The 23,788-nt window shown below is 43.4% G+C and overlaps 1 protein-coding gene across 2 annotated transcripts in view; it reads left to right on the top strand.

The window, feature by feature from the left end:
* The first annotated feature begins 11,195 nt into the window (after nt 1-11,195).
* Nucleotides 11,196-23,788, top strand: part of MAPRE2 (microtubule associated protein RP/EB family member 2) — a 97,917-nt gene continuing 85,324 nt past the window's right edge. The window contains exon 1 of one of the 2 annotated variants that reach the window (XM_058804367.1): nt 11,196-11,237. Coding sequence is in view for 1 of the 2 variants with exons in the window: in XM_058804355.1 (XP_058660338.1) it covers nt 21,637-21,708 (72 nt within the window). In the remaining variant the exon portion in view is untranslated. Of the gene's footprint in view, nt 11,238-21,585; nt 21,709-23,788 lie in introns of those variants that run through there. The other variant, XM_058804355.1, reaches the window with a different exon arrangement.

A 23,788-nucleotide genomic window follows, 5' to 3' on the forward strand; every position in this document is an offset into this window, starting at 1 on the left:
TTCAAGGTCTAGCTAGTTCAGGGTCCTGTCTCTGGCAGCAACAAATATTACCTACTTTGGCTAGAACATAAAAATAGGCAGTAATATAGAAACATTCTCTTAATATAGTTACCAGCCTTTTTTGACTGCAGCTGCAGAGATGGCATCTTGGTGTTCCACTGCCCCTGTGGATTTTTCTTTCATTAATGCATTCAATCATTTTTAACCCTTTTAGATCCAAAACATCCCATGGCATTGAGCTCTACAGCCTAGATACCTGTTGTGCAAAGAACACATTTGTTCTTGCAACTCTTCCCAGTCTGCCACCTAAATCTGTGTGTTTTACCCCAGATTCCTTTATTCTGGGAAAAACCAAAAAATTACTCCCAAATTATTTTTTCAGGGAAACCAAACAATTACTCACAATTTTTTTCAGGTCTTCTCAGGACTTAATAGAAGTCCTCATCATATTCCCTCATTTGCTCTTTCTCCTGGCTGTAGAGAGTCCATTTGTCACTCCTCGAACAGAAGCGGTGCCACATTTTTGGTCTGGCTGGTTTCTTCTTTGTGTAGCTTTTCTTCTCTCATCATATATTTATAACAGAGAGTGGGAGAGAGAAACTAGATCCAGATGCACTATGAATTTATATATGCTATGGCATAACGATAAGTAGCATAAGAATGTTGTGCACAATGCACAATACAATCAAAGAATGCTTTGGGCTGGAAGGGACCTTAAAGGCCATCTAGTTCCAACCACCCCTGCCATGGGCAGAGACACTTTCCCCTAGACATTGCACCAGTTTCAGAAAATACAAGTCTTATGGAAATTATGGAAATATTATACATTCCAGTCTGACATGTCAGTTTAGGCCATGGTGTGGCTCAGCTAGGGTTTCAGGCTCAATTTTTGCCTTCAGCTCCTCAAACACAGGTAACATTTTCAAGCTTCTACTTGAATTATTTCTGGTTCTGTCTTGGTGGGGATTTTTTTCAATTCAAATGTAAGAACTAGGAAAAATACAGATTTTTTTGTTTTGTTTTGAACAACTTTACAGCATATCTGTCCAGCTGAAGTTTTTCCATGCCAAAAACTGAAATTTACCATGGAATAGCTCCAGCTACTGAAAAGATCTTGGAGTGTTCTGGTAGAACTGATTGTGCGACTGATTTGAGTCAGCCTAGAGACCCATCACTGCACAGAAATGTTTGTTCTGTACAGGGAATGGCAAGGTCAGGCACCACAGAGAGAAGCTCATTGAAGCTACACTGGAGAAAGTCAGGCAGAAATACTTGATTGGGTGAAATGCCCTCAAATGTTACCCAGAGCTTCTTTGTAACTCATCACTGAGGACAGACACTCTCTGAGATGTGTTTCACATATCTGAGAGTAGCAATCTGTCCTCAGGTTACTGTGCCAGAGGTGCTACCCATGAAGAGCAGGCTACAAAGCCCTGAAATTGCACACAGTGTTCCCTTCTTGGTCCTCATCACCTCATGTTGGCTCAGGTGCCAATTTCCCTGCGGCTGGTTCTCAGTTCTCCTGAGCTTTTGTGGGATGGGTGAAGAGGAGGGAAACCCAGAGCTCAGCATTGCAGAGTGTGGTGTGATGTGATGCAAGCTCAGATTGCTCCCCTTGGTCCCTGCTGGGTCACAGGGTGCTGGCAAGGCTTGTGACAAGTGACAGTCCTTGGGACAAGGGGCCACCCAAGTGAGGCCAGCCCACCTTTGTTTTCAGGGTCCTGCTGCTGTGCCAGTGGCAGCTCCTTATCCCTGCATGGAGCAGCAGGGATGGACATGTGCCTGTCCCCCACTCCTCCCCTGGGCTGCTGTCTCTCTGTGACACTGGCAGTGCTGCAGGGCAGTGGCAGCAGGGCTGTGTGTGTGCCAAGGACAGATAGCCTGCTCCAGCTCCAGCTCCAGCTCCAGCCCCAGCCCAGCAGCTCAGGCCGTGGCAAAGCTTATCTCCTTCCAAAGCTACTCTGCGATGGCCGAGCTGAGGGAAGCTTACTTGTGTGGACAGCTAATTTTTAAAACATAATAATGTTGGATGGGGAAGAGAACTTCTGAGGGTTTTAGTTGCAATTCTTTTTATGTTTACTTCCCTCAAAGCACATGGAGTAGTGAAAAGCAATAACTATTGGTATTGTGTATCTTTCCGTGGAATCTCATTAGTATCAGGGCATCTGTAATGCAATGGATTTTGAGTACTATTTGTTTACTAAACCATTAAAAGTACCCATTTTTTGGACAATTTGTAACAAAAATATCCATGTAGTTCTCTTCTCTCTTCCTCCCACCACTGCTACTCCTGGCTTTGCTCCCAGACAACTATCCTCTTCAATACAGAAAATGTCCTTTATTACAAATCAAAATCAACACATCCCAATAATTTAAAAATGTTTGCTATGATCTTTTTTTATTTATTTATTCCCACCTTATTTGAGTCTACAATGCATATTTTGTGTCTATTACAGTGCTTGCAATTTGCTTTCTTTCAAATTTCAAGCTTATCAAATAATACCATAGAGAGTTACATTTCTTTGTTTTCAAATAAATCCTTAAAACCAGAATGATGATTTTAAGTGACAAGACTGATCTGACTTTCCTTATCATCATCATCATCATGAAAAATTGGAGGCTGTTTGAGAATAAATAACAATATATTATTCATGCCAAATACTAACAAACTTCTGGGGTTATTTAGGTGTCTCTTTTGATTCTAGAACTTTGGACAAATTATTTTTGAAGTAAGCTTAAGCAAGACTTTGAGAATTAAGTTCTGGGAACTGAGATCTTGTTGGATCTCTACAGATGTGGAGCATAGTGAAGTCCTTGGTTCACTTGAAAAGCTCTGCTCACCTTTTGCTTTTGATGGAAATTGGAAACCTCAAGTCCAAGTCCAGTCAGTAAAGGATGTGTTGACATGAAGATTTTGCTTCACACCAGGAATTTTTTTTTAAAGGGACTCACCTGGCTTTCTTCACAGGGCTGCTTTCCCCACTGTGCAGCAGAAGCCACAAAATGGATTTGTTTTGTAAAATAAGTAAACCAGATGATACCATGCATTTTCAAATATAAATGCATTTAACAAACTTCAGGTGCTAAAGCCTTCAATCCACAGCACCAGCCCAGACCTCGTCCAGGACATCCCATCCCTAGCACATGTGTGGCCCTTGGGCTCACTGGCCCTTCCCTCTGCAAAGCCACTGCCTGCTCCTGTAAGCAGAGCAAAAGCCATGCCAAGGATAACACCCTTTGCTAAACAGCTGCCAAAATGTTCAGCTCATTGCAAAATACAGTTCCTGACAATTTAAATGTGTTGTTGCTGGAGTGCTGTGCTACCCACAGCACCTACTGACAGAGACGTGTGTGGTACAGGAGAGAAAGGAGGCAATGGTGTAGAGCAAAGATACAGGATGTGTTTTCTTATCATGACTGAGAGGAGAAGCTGCTCTTTTAGCATCAGCAAGACACTGCAAGTCCAGAACTGCAGGAGTCTGCCCTTTGTAGCTCTCCAGACCTGTGCTTTTCTGCATTTATGACAGCATTTGAAAAGAACTCCGTTAAATCCCATATAAACTGAGCTGCTTTCATCTTGTATTAATCCATCTTTCTTTAGAGATCTCTGTTACCTGTGTAAGTATTGTCACTGAGAGCATCAAAATCACTTTAGATACACTGATATGTGTGTTGTCAGCAGTTACACACAAGTTTCCATTCTTCAGAAACAGCATACCTGGATTTTCAATGAACCTCTGAAGCCGTAACTCTGATCAGCAGTCATGGTACAAACCTCCAGTTCACTTCTTTCTTGTGCTATTAGGATGGCACAGATATTTATTTTTATGTAAGTGACAACCAGGGAGCTTTTTAAGTTCAACAATGATGGTATTTGCTCATATTGTCCCTTATTTCCTTTTAGGAGTGTTTCTGTCATATGACATTTGACTTTAAATTTTACTGTCTGAGGGAGAGAAAGTGACTTGTGGAGGTAGGCATTGCTTATGCAAATTGTTCAGTCCTGTGGGAAAAGGTTTAGTCACTTGTCATTAGTTTCCTTATTAGCCACTCTAATATATTAATAGTTACTACTTTGGATAGATCATTTCAAAAGTAATATTTAATAGAATCTCATATTTTATACAGCAAAATAATTTGTGAACCACTCCTAGAAAATCTACGGCCTGACAGGGAAAACATGTGTTCATTTTTGTTCCCTTACTGTTAGTCACTGCTCTGAGACAGCCAAATGTGTGCACATGGATAGAGCACAGAATTAATTTCATCAAGAACAAAGGAACACATGGTGGCAGCGTGGACAATGTCAGGGGCTTTCAATGCTCTGCTGACTGGGATATTCAGTCCCCTGCACTCTTCCATCACTGCTGGTTTTATTCCTGCAGATTCAATAAAACCTGATCCAGCTTTGTACACACAGTTCATTTACTTCTTGCATGGCTTGTTTCTATGGTAATACTAAAACAGGAGATATCTGATTACTCATGCTTCTTTATTTAGGGAAAAACTCAGTGTCAGATGCCATAAACTAAATTGTTTTAACCCATGACGCTAAGGAAGTGCATAGTTTTGCATCTGGTTATGGCAGTGCATCTTGCTGCTGTGATTACCCAAAGTGACCTCAGCTTTACAGGAAGAAAAAAAGTGATTTTTTTCAGATGAGATGGTTCCTCATTTTACCCCTCAGATCATTGCTTCCACTCCTGACAGTCACGGAAGGAACAACATGGCTCCCTCCAGCATCTGTTACAGTGAGATGTGCTCAGTGTTTTCAAAGAGGAATTTCCCTCCAAGTTCCAAAAGAAAACCTCTGTAAAGGGAAAGTGTGGCTCAACACTGAGTTTCAACTCAGCTGCCTAATTATTCCCTCAGGGAGCAGAATTTCTTCCAGTTGTAATCACGGTAATTCTGGCCCTTCACAACTGACGATTTCCTGAATTCTGCACAGTTTGGGGCCACCTGTAGAGGGTGAGGAGACCTTGTGTCATGGCACATTGGCATCAGCAACCGTTTCCACAGAACCAGAGAGTCACAGAATGATTTGTCAGGCTTTTGCTGCTTCCCCTGAGGCTGCTCAGGAACAGCTCTTCCCACGGTGCTGCGGGGGTGCAGGGAGCACACGTGGTGAGGTGCTACCTGCCTCCTCTGCTGAGTGCCACAGACACTGTCTGCCCATCCATCTGCTTCTGCCCCACAGACACCACTATGATCCCATCTCTGGGTCGGTGAAGTTTCCAAGGAAAGAAGATTTTCAGCCTCACTGCTTTTCACATTCTCAAGGTATTTTCCCCTGATTATCATCTGGTAGGTCCCAGCAGCTGGGGACTGTCCCCATGCACAGTGGGGCTTCTTTTTACCCTATAACCACCTTCTGAACAACAACCTCCTGCCAGTCCACTACAACTGCTGGTTATTATTTCTCTGCTGTTGATGACAAGTATTAGATTAATCTAGTGGGGCTTTCTTCTTTCCCAACTTATGTAATGACAATCCATTCCAGAAATCCTCCTGGCATCAGGGAAGCAGTCCCTAGCCTTGCAAAAATCTTTCACACTCAACAGACCCAGAGAGATTTAGCATCACAACTTCAGCAACTTGATTAGCCAGGCTCTCACTGATAAAAAACTTCTTCCATCTAAAGAAAGACAATCTCAATTAAGGTCGAAGGTGAATCAGAAGAGACTGGCTAAGGATTTGTGCACTCCTTTGGAAATTAGGGGTTTGGCATACATTCAAGAAAGCATCCTAGTCAGAAAAATGGATGTGGGCCTGATATGTGATGCATACTTAGCAGCTTTCCTGAAAAGGACCTTCACAGACACCATGGCATAAACACTTGCAAAGAACTTGAGTGTAGCATTTACTTATTTTTTTCAAATGTTGTCAATTTCCTTTAAATGAATACATTTATCTCCACTATCTGACTATTTCAGAGTTTGAAAACCTCCCCCCGTGGAGAAAACCATTTTAAAAGGCTGCACTTGGGTCTGACCTCATAAAGGGGTCCTAACCCCTTAAATTAAATGCACTCTTAAAACTCATTCATTCATTCTAGTGAGAGGGGATATCAGGGCCACAGAGAGGTTAGAGAAGAAGGATTGCTCTCCAGGGATGCTGGCAGAGTGGGCAAATATGTAGATACAGCTAAGAACCTCATTTTTAATTCTGTAACTGGGCTGAGACAATTACCACTTAATGCTGCCCTTCCCTGATGCAAGCGAGATGAGCGAGGACAGGACTGTGCCAAAGTCTTGCTTTGGCCCTACTGGAAATAATGGATTTGGATGGCAGCAGAAGCAAATTATGATATCCTGTATGAGATGGGAGTTGGTCTATTTGAGCCTGCCTTTGAGAACAGAACACAGAAGGTGGTGACCTTCAGTGAGACTTTTCAGATTTAACCCCCAACAATTTCTATAAAATATTAAGAGTGACAGCTGATATATCACTCCTGTTCCACACACACCACGTAAAATAGACTGTGTGTATCCAACCAAACTATTTAATAGCCCACTAATGCTTTTGGGGATTGTTTTTTGAAGGTTTTGGCAGAGAAAAAGCCTTCTTTAAAAATACCATGAAACGTATCTGTCAGATTACCTTGTCAACACAACACAAGTCTCATTCCTTCCCCTTCCCTCTCCGTGCCCTGCTCACTGTGGCTACTGGAAAGGAGGCAGCAGAGGCACAGTGTACAACTGCGACCCCTTCAAAGGGACACACAGGTGTGTGTGCAGGGCTGCAGGCTTGCAGCATGATGGTGCACACCAGGGGACAATGACAACTTATCTCATTCTTCGGTTTCAGATGAACCTCCGTGGGTGCTGGGCAGGGTCACCCCCTGTGGGCTGCTCAGTGCTTCCTGCCATCCTGGGGGCACCTGGGTTGGAAGGCCAAAAATAAATAAACATCCCAATGAAGAGAGTAAGGAAATGAGCAAAAGTAAAGAGATGATGGTTTCCTGAGGATTTCCTCTGATGTTTCTGGATGCCAAACAGTAAGGTTTGGCCAAATGCAACATTTTGTGGGAAATGTGGTTTGGGAGGACAGTTGGCTGGGGGAGAAGAGGGAGGGAAAAAAAAGTCTGGAAAGGTTTTATTTTTTTTAGAGTAGAAATTTTGCATGACGGAAAAAACCCAATTCCTTCAACAGGTTCTACAAAACAACAATACAATCTAATTGTGACTTTTAGGAAGTGCTATTATTTATCCTGACACAAATTTGTTTTCTATATATTCTGTAAACAAAAGCTGCTGCTATGTATAAGATATGTTAATTTCAAATCTATCCTTTTTTTTTTAAATGGGAAATGTCTGACATATTTTGGGACACTGTAAGTTTTAAAAAAGGCACTATCCAGGAATAACGAAATAATAAATGAAGAAGCAGAGAAGGACCTGCAAGTGACAATGCTAAGTTTTATATTCAGATAGATGTATTTACATGGATATTTAAGTGTATGTCCTTGCTAGAAGACTCAACCACACACTTGGCTTGTACTGTGGGTTTGTGTAATGGGTGAGATCCAATTGGTGGCAGAAGAGCATCTAAATCAGTTCTGATGTCCCTTTTATTCCTCCTTTAACAGCACTCACTGATGAAGATGATGCAGAGAATTAATTACAGCTATGAAGAATGAAAGTGAAAGGGCCACATTCCCTCCTCAGCCATGACCCTGCACTGGGCTGACATCAAGGAGGTTGCAGGGTCAAAGGAATTCAGGAAAAAGCCTTTGGTAATAAATTCTGCTGAGATGATGTCCTGTAGCCTAACTGCAACTCTTCAATCAGCGACTGGAGAGCACATGCAAAGAGCTCTTCAAAATCTGAAAGTCCTTGTTTCTTCCTGGAAGTAGAGTGCAGCTGGGGATGGATGCACTTCCCTGAGGCTCTGACCAGGTCACAGCTGTACCTGTAGGTGCCTCTCTTGCTGTGTTTGAAGGAAAGCTGGAACCCAAGTGTGTTGCTTTGACCTTTCCTTTGTCAACCTGGAATCCCCTTCTGTTTTTTCGCTTGCTGCAAAGAGATAGCCAACAAACCTCCAGTTTTAGAGATGAGACAAATGTTCATTTTAAAAACTGTTTTGGTAGGTATAGACATTTTGTCAGCCCAGCACCAGCTGCTACTTCCAGCACATTAGTGGGACATGGCACAAAACCAAACTGGCCACAAACGTATTGTTAGCTTGTCCAGGATGCCTGTGATGCTCGGGAATGTGCATGATCCTGACATCTCTCTGCCAAGGGAAACAAAACTGCCTGCAGAGGGACTACAGCAGCAAGTGACTGTTTTTGCAGCAGTGGTTCTTGTGCTCATGCTGGCGTTGGTATAAAACAGAAACATGGGAAGTGTCTGAGGGAAGGAAACACATGTCAGGATGTCTCACAGACAGCAGCCTCCATGTTGTGGGACTGATAAACCCACAGACCTTACATGGACCTTATAATGAGCCTCTCTACTTTTAAAACTTCTTGTTTCTGGGCTGTTTCAATACCTGAGGGCTGTGAGAGATTATATCCATCAGACCAGGCTGTTTAGGCTTAGGAAACCCCAGGTGTGCAGGGTGAGCCACGCTGCCCACACAGTCCAGTGATGATGGGCATGGAAGCACCTGGCCACAGCTGAGACCAAATACACCCTGTCGCAGACATCTTTTCATTAAAAATCTTTCCTTAAGATTTTTCCTCCTGAGAAGCTGAGAGACTTCAGAAACAAAATGTAAACAATGGTTATCTGCTGCTATGGAATGCAACAGGTGGATCCATGATTGGTCTCATGTGCTTGTTTGTAATTAATGGCCAATCACAGTCAGCTGGCTCGGACAGAGAGTCTGAGGCCTTTGTTATCATTTTTTCTTTTCTCTTCTTAGCTTAGCTAGCCTTCTGAGATGAAACCTTTCCTTCTATTCTTTAGCATAGTTTTAATGTAATATATATAACAAAATAATAAATCAAGCCTTCTGAAACATCGAGTCAGATCTACGTCTCTTCCTTCATCCTCAGACCCCTGTGAACACCGTCACAACACCCCTCAGCTCTGCTCTGGGAGCCTCAAGCAGGAGAGAGGGACCAGAGAAATCTCCATGCCACAGGTCCCCTGAGTCAGCAGATCTCCTTGTGGGCATTTAGACTGGATGTGCTCATAGCCGAGGTGGTTTTTAGCTTGGCTCTGTCTCTCAGCTCTGCATTTCCCTTCTGCACATGAGGATTACAACTCCTGAAATACTGAGGCACATGCTGATTGCAAAATCATCCACCAGGGCCTCAAACATTGCTGTGTGGAGTCCCAGAAAAGACCATACAAAAATAGCGTATCTTTTGATCTTCAAACTCAGTTAAATGAAGTCTGCAGATGCACTAAAATCCTCTAATTGTTCTGCAGGCACAGAAAAAGGTTTTTATCACTATGACACAAAGCAACAGGATTAGGACAAAATCCAGGTGGTTTTACATGATACAAAAAAGCCAGAAAATTCCTTTGGTTTTGAATGGTGGGTTTTTAAGGGGCTAACCATTCTGCACTACCTGAGAACACTTATATTTGGGATTCCCCTCTGCTCCCCAAGGGACATCTATGACCTCCTGAGTGTACTTGGCCTCCAGGCCCAGCTTCATAGTTTTAGCATCATCTCATCAGCAGCATGGCCCTGTCACTGCTCTTCTGCCCTGAAAGATTTAGCTGCCATGAGCCCTGCTCTGCACCCTTCAGAGCACAGGGTCTGAGCCCACTCAGTGATGCTGAACACATCTGCACCTCAAGTTCAGCCCTAAACCACTCCTAAAGAAGGGGGTGGTCTCTTCTTCCTGCAATGGGAAGGGTTGGAGGCTCCATGGGTATCCCTCATGGCATTTCCAGGCTGCTCTTTCTGTCAGAGCTGCTGTACCAGATCTGTAAGGGGTCTGTGTATCCCTAGGGACATGGGGTCCTTTAAACTCTGTAGCAGGAGAACTCCCATTGGAGAAGAAGGTGAATCCCAGCCCTGTTCCTTCACCCAGAGCTGTTCAGAAGGGAATGGCACAGTTTCCTCTGACATGGATAATCATAGAACAGCTTGGGTTGGGAGGGACTTTCCCCCTCATTTTAAATTTTGCCTCCATGTAAATGATGTGCCCTGACGTAACTGCTGGGGGAAATACCAGGTGTCACTGCAAGGGCAGGAAGACTCTGCACTATTTCTCTTTTTTTTTCCAAGCCTTAATTGATAGCTGCCCTTATAAAAATAGGAAAAACCATCCTACACAGAGATCACCTCCCCTCAGCATTGATGGCTACACGACACAGAGCTTAACAGCACAAACCACTAGACTCCATGTGGGCAGGGCATGACTAACAGTCCATCTGCGGAGCAAAGAGCTAAAGATAGGCCTGGCAGCTTCCCTGGCCAGCTCCGTGCCCGAGAGCAGGTGGGACGGGTTTGCCGCAGGCAGTGATTTAGGAGAGCCTGTGGAAATCAGCATCTCCCTCTGCAGAGCCGGCCCTTGTGCCCTGCCCCTCCGGCGGGTCCTGCCGGCCGCAGAGCCGAGCCGAGGGCATTCAGCCGGCCGGGAGGCGATGCTGGAGCTGCTTCCCAGCCCCGGCGCCGTCCGACCGGAGCTCCGGGAGCCGCGGCCGGGGGGAAACCGCGGGGGCTGCGCCGTGCCTGGCTGCGATCCCCGGGAACCGCCAGGGAAGGGAAGGGAAGGCAGGACAAAGGAATAAAGGAATGGGAAAAGGAGAAGGGAATAAAGGAAAGGGAAAAGGGAAAGAATAAAGGAAAGGAAAAAATGAAAAAGGAAGAGAAAAAGGAAAGGAAAAGGAGAAAGGAGAAAGGAAAGGAAAAAGGAATAAAGGAAAGGAATAAAGGGAAGGAGAAAGGAAAAAGGAAAGGAAAAAGGAATAAAGGAAAGGAGAAAGGAAAAAGGAAAGAAATAAAGGAAAGGAGAAAGGAAAAGGAATAAAGGAAAGGAAAAAGGAAAAAGTTTTAATCTAGAACTATTAAATAAATGAAAGCAGCAACAAAGTAACAGCAATAACAGTAGGTGCATCCAGGCGCGGGGCGGGATGCTGTCGGGGCACCGCAGGGAAGGGCGCTCAGGGCGCTCCGTGTCCCGGGGCTCCGCAGCCGTGCCCGGAGCGGCTCCCGCGGCGCCTCCCGCGGGGCGGGGCGGAGCGGGGCGGGCGGACAAAGCCGGGCTGTCAGCGGGGCGGGCGGGAGAAAGGAAAAGAGGTGGCGGCTGCTGCCGGCGGGGCGCGGAGCAGGTGAGGCGGGAGCCGGGGCTGTGCCACGCTGGCACCGGCAGCGGCACCGGGCAGGGAACGGGACGGGACGGGAGCGATCCCTTCGCCCGCGGGCAGCTCGGGGCGGAGGGCGGTGGTGGCCGACGCTCTGATTCACCCACTGCCTGTGCGGCCGAAAGTGCTTTGGGAAAGCAGAGGAGCGCTTACTGCTCCCTGCTCTTATAAAAAAAAGGAAGTGAAATTTCAGCGCTGTGACGGTGCTAAAACAACCTCCTGACTCGAACCGAGTCCGCTGTCCTGTGGCAGTGAAGCCGGAGAAATCCCGGGAGTATTATGCTGGGTTGCATCACTTAGAGACTAATTAGTATTTAGCGGGCTGCAGGAGCGAGGAGCGTGTTTGTGTGTTTGTTTGGTTGCTGTGAATAGTTGGGAAGCAGGAAGAGTTGTTGGCTGGCTCTGTGGTGCGCTGCGTTCATGAATTTAAAGTCCTTCGATACAGAAGCAGTTTGCGTGTCCTGCTGAGCTGCAAGCATCCAAAACAGCTTCTGGTGATGGAGCTTTCCTTCAGTGTGCTGCACGGTAGGAAAGCTTTGTTATGGATAAATCCCATTCCAGGGAAAGCACTTAAAAGCCTGATGATTCAGCATGCTGCATCCACTGACCGAGGGTGACAGCTCCTTCGAGGAAGGATGCAGCGCTGTGGGTGGATATAAACATCACCTGAAGCTACAAGCTTCCCGTGCAGCAGTGGCACAAGTGAGTGAGGCTGTGCAAAAAACAACCCCCCCCAACCAATTACTACCAGTTTTTAATTTTAAACAGCATTTTCTGATAATTCAAATGAACAACCCTTTGGTGCTTTCTGTGGCTAGTGAGTTATAGTCCTTTCTGTACTTGCTTCCCAAAGGGATAGTTGCTTTCTATCTGTGGCCCCAAAGTGTGTAGCAAATGAATTGAGGCTAATAACTCATAGCTCATAACTTGGTGTAGCAAGAAATCTAACGCTGTAAAGAAGGTGAAAACTTTTTACAATAAATAGTGTGACATTTTCGCTGTGTTTTAAGAGAAGATAAACACTGAGACTGAGATGACATTTGAGAAGTGGAATAGCAGAATAGTATTTCAAACAAAGCCTTGTGCAGCTCAAAGGTTATTTTGGTAACAATCTCTTTTAAAAGTCAAATGAACCATGTAAAGACTTCGACAGGAACACTATTGCAGGGTGAATCTAGTCAGGCTTCTGACTGCTTCAGTGAAGAGCTAAGTATTTAGAAGTATCATCTCAAGGGCATGTTGAGGTATTTATTATTCACCAGCTGTATGAGCAGCTGTACACACTGTCATGTCAGGATGCCCAAGCCATGAGCTGAATGCTCTCCAAATCCTCGGTGTACACACACTCACTCTCTCTTTTCTCTGAGGTACAGAGACCCCTGCTTTAATCCTTGTTTATGTCTTTACTCACACAACTGGATGGGCAGGGTGGGGCTTTGCCCAGTGAGTGAGAAAATACAAAGAGCACAAATTGTCTTTGTCTCACATGGGTTTGTCAGCAACCACTGCTGAGATTGAATGGCTTCTTGTTGGTGAAGCCCTTGCACTGAAAACCATCCCCAAAGTCAAGGAGAGGAGGGCTATGACCCCTTAGCTCACTTACTGCCTTATCCTGTGGGTGAAGGTTTGAGTTACAGGAAACTCTTCGTCTTTCCAAAATCACTCAAGATGTATGGTACTGCTTCAATAGTGACATTTCATACTGTCCCTAGCAGGGAAAGTTGACTGAGATGCTATAAAATTTATTTAGATTCAACCAAGGGCTTCAGAAATGATTAGCAATTGATAAATTTGACTTTTCCTGAAGGTAAGTATGGTTTCTTTCAGTCTGCCTCAAACTTAGCCTGCAAAATCCATGAGGTATCTCAGTTTCCTAAGGAGAAAAGATCAGCTTATTAAGAAAGGAAAAAGTCAGGGAGAGCAGCAGTGGGGCAGTCAATGTCTTGCAGGCTTGGTGCGTATGAGACACCTCTGCCTTTTGGAGATATTGCAGAGACAGGAAAATATGGATATTTTTCTGTGACCTCACTTTGTGAGATGTGCCAGGGGAGGGAGGATGGTGTAACTTGGCCAATTGTCCTGGTGTCAGGCTGTGTCAGAGCACCTGGTGGTCAGATTTGGTCATTTGGTGCTATTTTCTGCTAATTTAAAAGTTTTGGCATTTGGCCACTTGCCAAGTACCTGTTTGGGTACCTGGAGCTCCTGGAGTTGGTCCAGCAGAGGACTATGAAGATGATTAAGGGACTGGAGCATCCCTCTGATGAGAAAAGGCTGAGGGAATTGGGCCTGGTCGGCCTTGAGAAGAGACGACTGAGAGGGGACCTCATCAATGTCTGTAAATATCTGGTGGAAGAGTGCCAAGAGGATGGAGCCAGGCTCCTCTTGGAATGCCAAGCAACAGGACAAGAGGCAGTGGGCACAAAGTGATGCACAGGAAGTTCCACCTGAACATGAGAAAGAACTTCTTTACGTGCAGAGGCTGTGCAGTGGGACAGATTGCCCAGACAGGTTGTGGTGTCTCCCTCACTGGAAGACTGACTCAACAATTGGATGCAATCCTGTGCCATGTGCTTTAGGATGGTCCTGCTTGAGCAGGGAGGTTGGACCAGATGGCCCCTGGGGTGGTTTTCCAGCCTTGCCCCTCCTGTAATTTTGTGTTTCTGTGACTCTTGAAGGTTAAGTCCTCCTATAGTATGGTCCTTCCTCTGAGAAGGTAAAGGGTCTCTTGTGTCATCAGTATTGCTTCTCAGGCAGGAGAAGCTTCTGTCCACAAGGGCAGCAGGCATCACTCACTTGGGAGGACATGAAGTCTGCCTAAAGTGCACTGGAAATAACCCATGCATTGATGATGCTGACTGGGAGTCTCAGGCTGGGACAGTTATTTCAGCCTTATGATGTTGTTTGCAGTGGCCTCTTTTAGTTTTACTGATATTCTAAGTGTAAGGCCCCTCTCTGATGACGGAACTCTCAAATCAGATTTCTTTCAGTTCTTATAAGTCCACATATTCTCAACTATTTGTCATCTGGCTATCTGGCATTTTTCTGTATTATTTTTGAACATTTTTCCAAATGCCAGAGAAACATTAGGGGGAGTTAAAAACCAAATTATATCCCCTCCACCACACCACACCCACCCTCCCAAATGGATAACCACAATAATTTATTGTTGTGGTTTAACTCCAGCAGGCAATTAAGTACCATGTAGCAACTCGCTCCCCACCCCCACAGTGGATTGGAAAGAAGCATTAAGCCTTATGGTTAAGAACAATTTAAGCCTTGAAACAGAATATAGCAATAATAACAACACACCACTAATATTAAATATGCTGTTCTTGCTGTGCAGCCTCCTGAACTCTTGTGTGGCTCCTCACTTCCAGAGTAAGAGACATGGAAAAGTCCTTGGCTTAGGGTAAGCACTACTCAGGAATAGCCAACACACCCGAGTGTTATCAACATTATTCTCATACTAAATCCAAGAAACAGAGCACAGTACCAGCTACTAAGAATAAATAGAACTCTGTCCTACTCAAACAGGGATATTTAATAATTTTGGGGGCTTTCAAAATTACTAAAACTTTGAAACATATAGTTTGAATTTGCCTTACAATAGTTGTATCATGATCGTTTTTCCTTTAAGCCTTCCAACATTGAAACATTAATACAGTCAAACTTTTTTTTTTTTTTGTAATAGCTTAATTCCAAAAGAGGGAGAAACATTAGACTAATGCAATTAGGTGAGTGGAATGCATTTTTCCCTCGGGCATCTCTGGAGAGTGATACTATATCATGTTCAAAACTGCAAGTGGTTGTGTCAGACCGAGTTGGGCTGGGCAGATGTTGGCTTGAAGCATGGGAGGGGGAGCTGCAGCTGATGCAGAGTCCCAGTGGGAGCATGTTGACAGCATTGCTCTGAGTCACTGGGGGCCCAAAAAACAACTCTGTCATGATGGCACACACTGTGCTGATGTTGGGTGAAGTCTAAATGAGATCCTGAGCCTTTCAGCACCTTTATGTACGTTAGTTATTTTACTGCAGGTACAGGTACATGTGTGTGGATATATAAGTCAGTGTTTTGGCTCAGCTCCTCTGAGCAAAGCCACAACAGCTGATGTGAAATCCTTGCAGTTTCAGTGGGGCTTTATTTGTCACTGATGAAAAGGTGAGGGGGTGTGGGCAATTCCCTGTATGGCTTTTGCCATGTGGATGGTGTAGATCCTCTCTGCTGACAGCCTCCACCACGTGTGTCTCCAGGAGCAGTGAACCTGAAGACTGACCTCTGGCAGAGCAATGGGTGCTCCCAGGGCAGCAGGAGAAACTGGTGGTTAGTCTGCCTGCAGGAAAGGTGGGGAAAGAGCCTCAGGCAAAGTGTTGTTTTCCTGAGTGTCTTCTCAAAGTGTTGAGAAGAGACTCAGGAAGAAGCAGTCATTTGTCTTCTGCCTTTGGGAAAGTCAGATGACAGGAAAGGGTGCCGGCAGCAGGGTTCAGGAGCAGGGAGAGGAGACTGCAAAATCTGAACAGCTGGGAAAGGATCCCAAAACCAAGAATGTTCTAGGAAAGTGTCAGGGACAGCATTTATCATGTTATTATTTAATTGGATGTCAGAACAGTTGTGTTTGTCCCCGACGAGCTGGAGCGCAACCGCAGCGCGCAGTCGCAGGGCAGAGGGGATTAAGGCACAGACCTGTTCTGGGAGCAGTGCCCAGTGTCAGCAGCAGGGCTGCCCTGTGCTATTTATATTATGGCCATGAACAAAAAGTATTCTAAAAGGACCCAAGAAAAGCAGTCCTGCTAACAGAGCCCCTCTAGCAAGAGAATGGCTTCAGGAGGGGCAAGTATGCTCGAATATGATGAGCAGCTGCTGCCCTAGAGAGGGGACAGTTCTTCACAGTGGTCCAAAAAGATGCCCAATGGTAGTGAAGAGGAGGAGGACATGTAGTAAAGATGAAAACATGACAAAATTTGGGGGGAGAGCCTCAGTGATCTTGGTTGAATGCCTCAGTCCCAGAAACTCTTCTCTTGAGCTGAAGAGTTTTACAGTCAACGAGCTTCATTCCCTTGAGACTTTAAAAGCCCCAGATGTCAAATTTGTCCTATTTAAAGTTCAGGAATGGTTCTCTTAGTAGAAACAATCTTTAACCCCTGGTCTCTTCTGAGAATGGCTCACCGTGTAATTTCCCCCTTCTGGGAAGAAGCCAGTAGCATTTCTTCATCACAGCAATTTCAGATATTGAGTACACCATTTATTCAAGTTTACTCTTTTCCTTAAATGATAAAATTAGAAGGGTCATAACACTGGATAATCTACCATATACATGAATGCAAAACTTTCAGGTTGGTCTAATCACCAATGCCAAAGCAAATAAATACATCAAGTTGTCAGAAAATACAAATACTGCATAGATTTGACAGGTGAGAAAGATGTAGCAATACAGGTCTATCAGCTATAAGCTTCAGGCACCTAAGTTGTTTTAATCTAGTAAATCTTGATAGAATCATTAAAGTCCACAGGGGAAATGTGTCTCTCATCTCTCTGCATCATTAGTTTGTACAACATGCAATGTGAAATGGCTGAATATCTGCTCCTTTTAGAGGAGGTTTATTAAAATAGGCTTTGATCTGGTAACCATTTTATGCCTCAGTTAATCCTGGGTTGAATTCAGAGTGGTAACAATCTCTCCAGAGTTTGAATGACACTGGAATTAAAGTGTGTTATGTTTTATCAAAGGAAAACAATGTGTTTTGTTTGGCATTACTGTATTCAGACTAAGTAGGAACATGCATTCTGGAAGCTTCTTTGCAATATGGCACTTGAAACTGACCTTGGATCTCATGACTTGTTTCTGCTGGGAATGTGGCATCCCTTACAGTTCTGAATCCAAGACTATTTGCCAGCCAAACACAAAAACACAGACTAGGAAGCAAAATGGAAGCAATAGATGAAGACATCTTTGGATTTCCATCAGAGTCTGGAATTCTTCATCTCTGATAGAAGTTCAGAAGACACTGTCTTGCAGGAGTACCTGCAAATGCAAATATTGTTCAGCAATGTTTAAGCCTTGTGGATTTAACGGCCAGACAAACACATTTCCAAGCACCTGCAAGTATTGTCTGCTGTGCTTTGTAAAGTTGGAAATGGCTCCTTGGCAGATGGCATGAGCACATAGTTAGTATTAATAGACCCACACACAAGGAGAACAGGGGACTTCTGTTTGTAATTAAGCTAATCACAGAGGCAGCAGAGAGCTCCTCCCTTATCACTTATCACTGCTTAAATTCCAACTAGCAGACTGCACCAACACGGCAAAGAGTTTCCTTGGCACTTGATGCTCCCCAGTATTGTGTGCTTTGGGATTTCCCTGGAGTTGTGAGTACTCGGGGTAGGATATCCCACTCATTCAGCTCTGTTCTACTTCAACAGGTCAGTCTGCAGGTCTGCTGTAGAGCTAAAGGATTGCCAAACAATAGGGTCTTTAAATCCACCAACACAAATAAAGTGTGCAACATAAACAGACTAACATTTAAAGCTGTTTATTTAGTTCTTTTCTGCACGCTTTTGCATCTTTTTCTTGCAGCTCAAGCTTTCAGACATTATTAATTGCAGTAACTTTTTATAGTCAGTGCTGCTCCTTTCAACCCCATTAACCCTTTAATTCCCTCATGAATTTTGTTGTCAATCATAATAATGGGAAATGTTATCAAAAGAAAGCAGGAAATTTAGAGGTAAAAGGTATTGACAATTGGTTATGAACACCTTTATGTCTCATTATCAAGCCCCAGAAATTTTCTAGGAATATACATTTCTGTAGAAGAAGAGGTTTTGAGGTGAAGCTGAAACCAGTCTGGGGAATCTCACAGGAAAACTGCATTTGATGAAGTTTTGAACAGCAGCTCTAGGTAGGCTGTCTCTTGGAAGACCTTTGAAGTGCAGATTAAATAATTCCAAATGATGACAAAAAACTTTGTTAAGAAAACAAAAGATCTGGGCTTCGAGCCACTCCAGGGTAGTTGGGTTTGTGCCTGGAAAGAACCCTGCATCCACGCACTGCTGCTCTCAGGCTGCTCCTGTGGAGTGCCCCTTTCCTTCACATCTTACAAGATGATCTTATGACATTTTTCACATTCTTTATCTGTGATGTGTCTCTTCCCCTGAGCTGCATCCTGACTTCACCACAAAATTGGCAGTAATTCTATTCTGTCAGTTTGCTTTTTAACTTCCTCTGGCCTTTGCCTGAAAGGATCCCCCATTTTTCATAGTAATATAGAAGAGATCATAGAATAGTTTGGGGTGGAAAGCACCAGTGAAGGTTACCCAGTTCCAAGCCCCCATCCCTGAGTGGTCTTGGACCAACAGCAAACACCTGAACCCCACCTTTTGCCAAGCAGAGCCTTGATTGCTGTTTGGCAACTCTCTTGTTTCCCAGCCTGGCCCTGGGTTTGGTAGGAAAGGGGTACCACAGGTTGGCCTCAGCCCAGCTGTGCAGCAGAGCCAGAAAATGCTGTGCTTGACCAAGGGGAATGAGAAGCAGCCTCTGTATTCAGAGGCTGAGTATGCTGCTTTATTAAACCAAGAGCTTTTGATCCAGGGGGACCATGAAGAGGGAGGGGACTATGAAACAAATCACGACTAAAACTCAGTCATAAGTTTTCCCCTGAATGTGAAATGTCAGCAGACAGATTAATGCTGTACTTTAAAACATTGCTTCCTCTCTAGGTACAGGCAGATTTAGAGGAGGTCTTGTAACTATTCCTGCTCAGGAAAGCAAATGTGTTTTTAAGGCTGGCCTTTGCACGCCTGGAAGCAGTTGACAACAGCAGTGACATTATCAGCACAGGTAGTGCTGAAGTGCCTCCCCAGTAAAGACCAAGCCACCAGCCCCTTGCTTGCAGGTGTGTGCTCATCTCTGCTGCTTTTGGCTGCTAAAATCTGGCCAACCAAGTTTTAGCAGTTTCCTTTGGTTATAAAAAGTGTGATTACGCTTACAGCTGTATAATGCTGTGTTTGCCATCAGGACAGTAATAAAGTTGTTCTGGCAGGCAGTGCAGATGTGCCATCGTCTTTGTAAGAGCTGTTAGTCATACTCAGAAAATAAGACTTTGGACTTTTTTTTTTCCATGCATGGTGATTATGAGGAATGAATCCCAGGCACTGTTTTATCTATTGATTTTATTTATCTATTTTATTTTGCTAGCTGGTACAGATGAGAATATACTCCATTTCACTATTTGATGTTTCAGTACTGGGATATAGGTATTCACTATTTCGTATTTCAGTACTGGGATCTAGGTATTACCAGCAGAAACAGCGAGTCCTTTGGAAATTAAAGCATTATCTCTGGTATCTTCCCAGTGCTATATTTCTAAACAGAGCATGGTTCCAATGTGGAGTTGCATCTGTACAGTGTGAACAGCACAGAGCGTGACATGCTGGTACTTCTATCACATCTCCTGTGATATTCCTCCTTCTTTCACCCACACCTGTGGATTTCCTCATTTTGTCTGGGAACATAATTCAAAAGAAGTGATAACTCAGCCAAGAATGTCAGAACTGACTGTTAAGTCAGTCATTGCTGAAGTGCAAAGAGAGGAAGCTGGCTCGGAGTGAGCACCTCACAGGTATGAAGGAAAATGAGCTGGTCTCAATTTCTCACAACTCTGCATTTCAATTGAACTGCTTTCTTTTCTCTTGCATGTTATGTTTAATTTGTGAACTCACTCAAAACTTATCATTCCCTCAGAATCATCAGACTTTCTGTAAGGAGTGAAACTGTTTTATTAGCCTTGGAAAATGCTGCAGAATTATTTGTTCTCATATAAGTAGAACATGACATTACAGACTTCCAGCCGCAGCAAGAGACATAGATATCTCTGTACCTTAAATATAGATTTTAAAATCAAAGATGCTTTATCCTGCCTGCAGTAGTACAAAAGCAGTGAGAAGTGAATGCTGCAGTTTATTATGCAACATTTCTTGTTGCAATAAAGGTGGCTTTCTTTCTTCATCTGACATCTGGGAGTGTCTAATACTGAAGCAAAAGTTCCACATGGATATATATTTTTTAAAGACCAATTAGTTTTTCAGACAGAAATGGCCTGGCATGAAAAGGGATGAACTTTCTTGTAATACTCTTTAAAGTAAAGATTTGGCCCAAGTCACTAATTCTCAAGAAAATACCTCTGCTCTTTGTATCAAGATGGAACAATCACTTCAGCTTATATACAGGAAATGTTGGGTATGATAGTCATTACTTGCACAGATCTTGTTAACAAGAACATAATTTCCTAATCGCTCCCTTGAAAGCAAATCCAGATGATAGAAGCATAGTTGAACTCCTGCCAAACACCTCAAGAACTCTAATTTCACACCCTGCCTCCTTCAGGAGTGCCAGGATAACCTCAACAATTCTGTGAAAAATAAACCCCAAATTTAAGCTCTAAACCCCCCTAACTTAGGCCCTATGCTCATAGTTCCTCACACCTGTACCCATGAAAACAAAACACTATCAGCTGGAATAGTACAAAAATTTAAGAAACAAGAGTGCAGCCACCTAGGTGTGTTTGTATTACACACCAAGGCAATATAAAACTCTGCAGGCAATATTGCCTTAGTGGCAACATCCTAATCCATCACCTCATCCTCTTGAATTAGGCCTTGAGAGGAAAGAAAGTTGAGGGAATTTAAAATATAGAGTGTCAGGAGGACAAAAGAACAGATGCTAATTTTATTGGTGGTCCCTCTGCAGTGAAGGCGTGTGAGATTTAATGAGTCATGCAAAAGGCTTTGATGTTGCATCACCTTCACTCTGTAAGTGATGAAAACAGGAGCCTTCACTGGTGGTGGAGACTTCTCTTGAGGTGATGCAACTGGAGATTGCTGCAAGTTCAGAGATATGCTGCTTTTCAATATAATGCATCTCTAACACCAGTAAACATGCAAAGCTGGTACACTTCCCTCAGGTTGTTACAGTACTGCTTTTAAAAAGCAAACAACTGAGCAAGCTCACCCACCACATGTTTGTAGACCATGTTGCAGGTTACTGCAAATATGGAAGACAAATCTAATTTTGTCTACAATTTCTCCATAACTTGTGAGGCTGTCAGCTAGTTACCTACCTAAGAAAAAAACAACCTCAGAACAGTATATGAGTAGCTGATAAAATTATTATATTGCTTCAGAGAAGTTTTTTCCTTTTTTTTTTTTTTTGTAGGGTTTCTAAATAGGATGAGAGGTGGAGCTACTCATTTAGCCACGCCCATGGAGACGTTTATAAAGGGAGGTTATCAAAGGGAAGTTCTGTTCTACCAGTCTATGACAACAGGCAGTTTCATTTAATTGTTTTTTATCTTAAAAAATAATACTAATCCTACCATGTCAAGGCTTCTTAAAAGTTCCTGTACTGGGGATACTCCTCTAAATGAACCTTTGAGACAGCAAGGAAAGGTAAGTCATGGGGTCTTTACTACCTTAATTCCTTTTCTACACCTAATATTTCTCTGTCAGAGAAAGGGATATTACTGTAATTTCAAAGGTCTGTGTTTTCTCCGCCATTTGTGATTGGAGTTTTGTTCTCTATAGCTTTTTAATCCTCTATATTAAGTCAAATGGAGAAAAAAGCAGCCTTAAAAAAGCATCCCCAAAATGGGAGAGGTTGTTCTTTGTCATAAGGTAGTTATGCTTTCAAGACTGATGACTTTGAGGGCTAATTTGCACCACCTGGCCACAACACTGAGGTTAATGTGACTGCTGTAATTGTGCTGCTGTGTGTCAGTCATACCAATATTAACTTCTCAAGCAGACAAATAAAAGATATGCTGTGCTTTATTGCACAATTGCTGTGGCTTAGTCATGACTTTTTGATACACCCAAAAATCCTGCTATAATTTTTGGTTTCTACTGTATCACAGTTTCCTTATATGCACATGCACAGGACTGCTTATGAGTTACTCTGTTCAGCACAGGCCTTGTGAGTGACAGTGGATGTCCCTCCATGGGATCAGGTGCTGTAAAAGTTTGTTTGCTCTTGAACACAGGTGTTCACATTGGTACAATAATTCTGAGGACAGGCCTATATCTGTTTACAAGATGTCTGGGTGAAATCTTTCATAGTCTTCTACTGAAGTCAAATGTAATGTAGTAAAAAGTGATCACAACAATGCAGAGTGTGTAGCATGGATGGGGCAAGGACACTGGTCAGCATAAAAAATATCCCTCTCATTACACTGCTTACCTAACTCTGGACGCATTGCTGCGTGATAATAAAGCAGAACTGTGAGGAGCTATAGAGAGGGGGATGAACCTTAAGGAGCTCCTTTCAGGCTTCTGGGAAACTGGAAGGAAGTGTGAATGGACTTCTTGGAAAACTTAATATGTAACCAGACACAAGTGTCTTAACTTTCTTCTCCAATTACTTTATCTGTACGTAACTAGATCAGAGAAGAATAGTAAGTTTCCTTTTATAAGCTTTCAATATAGATGGAGTAGAAGTCACTAATATTTTTTGTTACTAATTTTATGCAAAACATAGGAATATTTGAGGGTCACTAGTCTACCAGTGTTCTGAGCATATTCTGGAATAACTAGTATGGGCTACAGAAATAATCAAAGTAATGTTTTCCACAAAACTGGTGCTCTTGATGGGTCTCCTCTTCAAGGTATAAGCAAAACTGTGAATTAATGTATTGGCAAAAGCTGACTGATGGCCTTTTGGGCAAAATGTCATGGTGCAACCTGGAGAGACTGTCACAGCATTTGACTTTGTAATTAGTAGACATGAGAAAACAAATGCATCTTGCACTTGAATACACACATTTTCTACCTTGATAATGCTGTGGCATTTCTTTGGAGCCAGTGGTAAACTTGTAGGATGCTTAACTTGAGCAGTGTGGTAATTTCTGCTGCCCACCATGTGTTTTCACTGATATGTAGCAAATTGTGGCTGTGCTGGGTTGTGGTGAGAAGAGTTTGTTTGACAGCATAGCATCTCCTGCAAGGGCAGGCCCTTGGCTTTATCCACTGCCACTCTTCCGGAGGCTGACATGCAGCAGCTACGTTGTTGCCAGCTATTTTTGAGTGTGTTGCATTTATTTTAAGTAACCTATGTTGACTAAACTATTAAAAAATACTTGTTTAAAAATACTTGCTGATATCTCTTGCTATACTTGGGGAGATGGGGAGTAGATTGGGGAGATGAAGAAGGAGGAAAATGGAGAATACTGTCAATACTGTCAGAGTCTTAGGTGTCTCTACTCTTGGATCTTTTTGGATGGGTTTTCTGGATCAGGGAGAAAGTTGAAGCCTTTTCAAACATGTAATGGAGAGTTTCTTGCTTTTTGACATCATTGCATAGCTTAACATCTTTGTCAATTTGGTCATCCCCCAAGCAGGAATTAAAGCCACTTGGAAAGTAATAATTGTGGAATACTTAGCATAATTCTGATACCTGCTGTTCAACATAGATGACTGAAGTGACTCTGACTGTCCTGTGGCTGATTACTTATTTCATCTGATAAATTTAGATAAA

This window comes from Ammospiza caudacuta, chromosome 1 (genome assembly GCF_027887145.1).
Source record: "Ammospiza caudacuta isolate bAmmCau1 chromosome 1, bAmmCau1.pri, whole genome shotgun sequence".
Lineage (NCBI taxonomy): Eukaryota > Metazoa > Chordata > Aves > Passeriformes > Passerellidae > Ammospiza > Ammospiza caudacuta.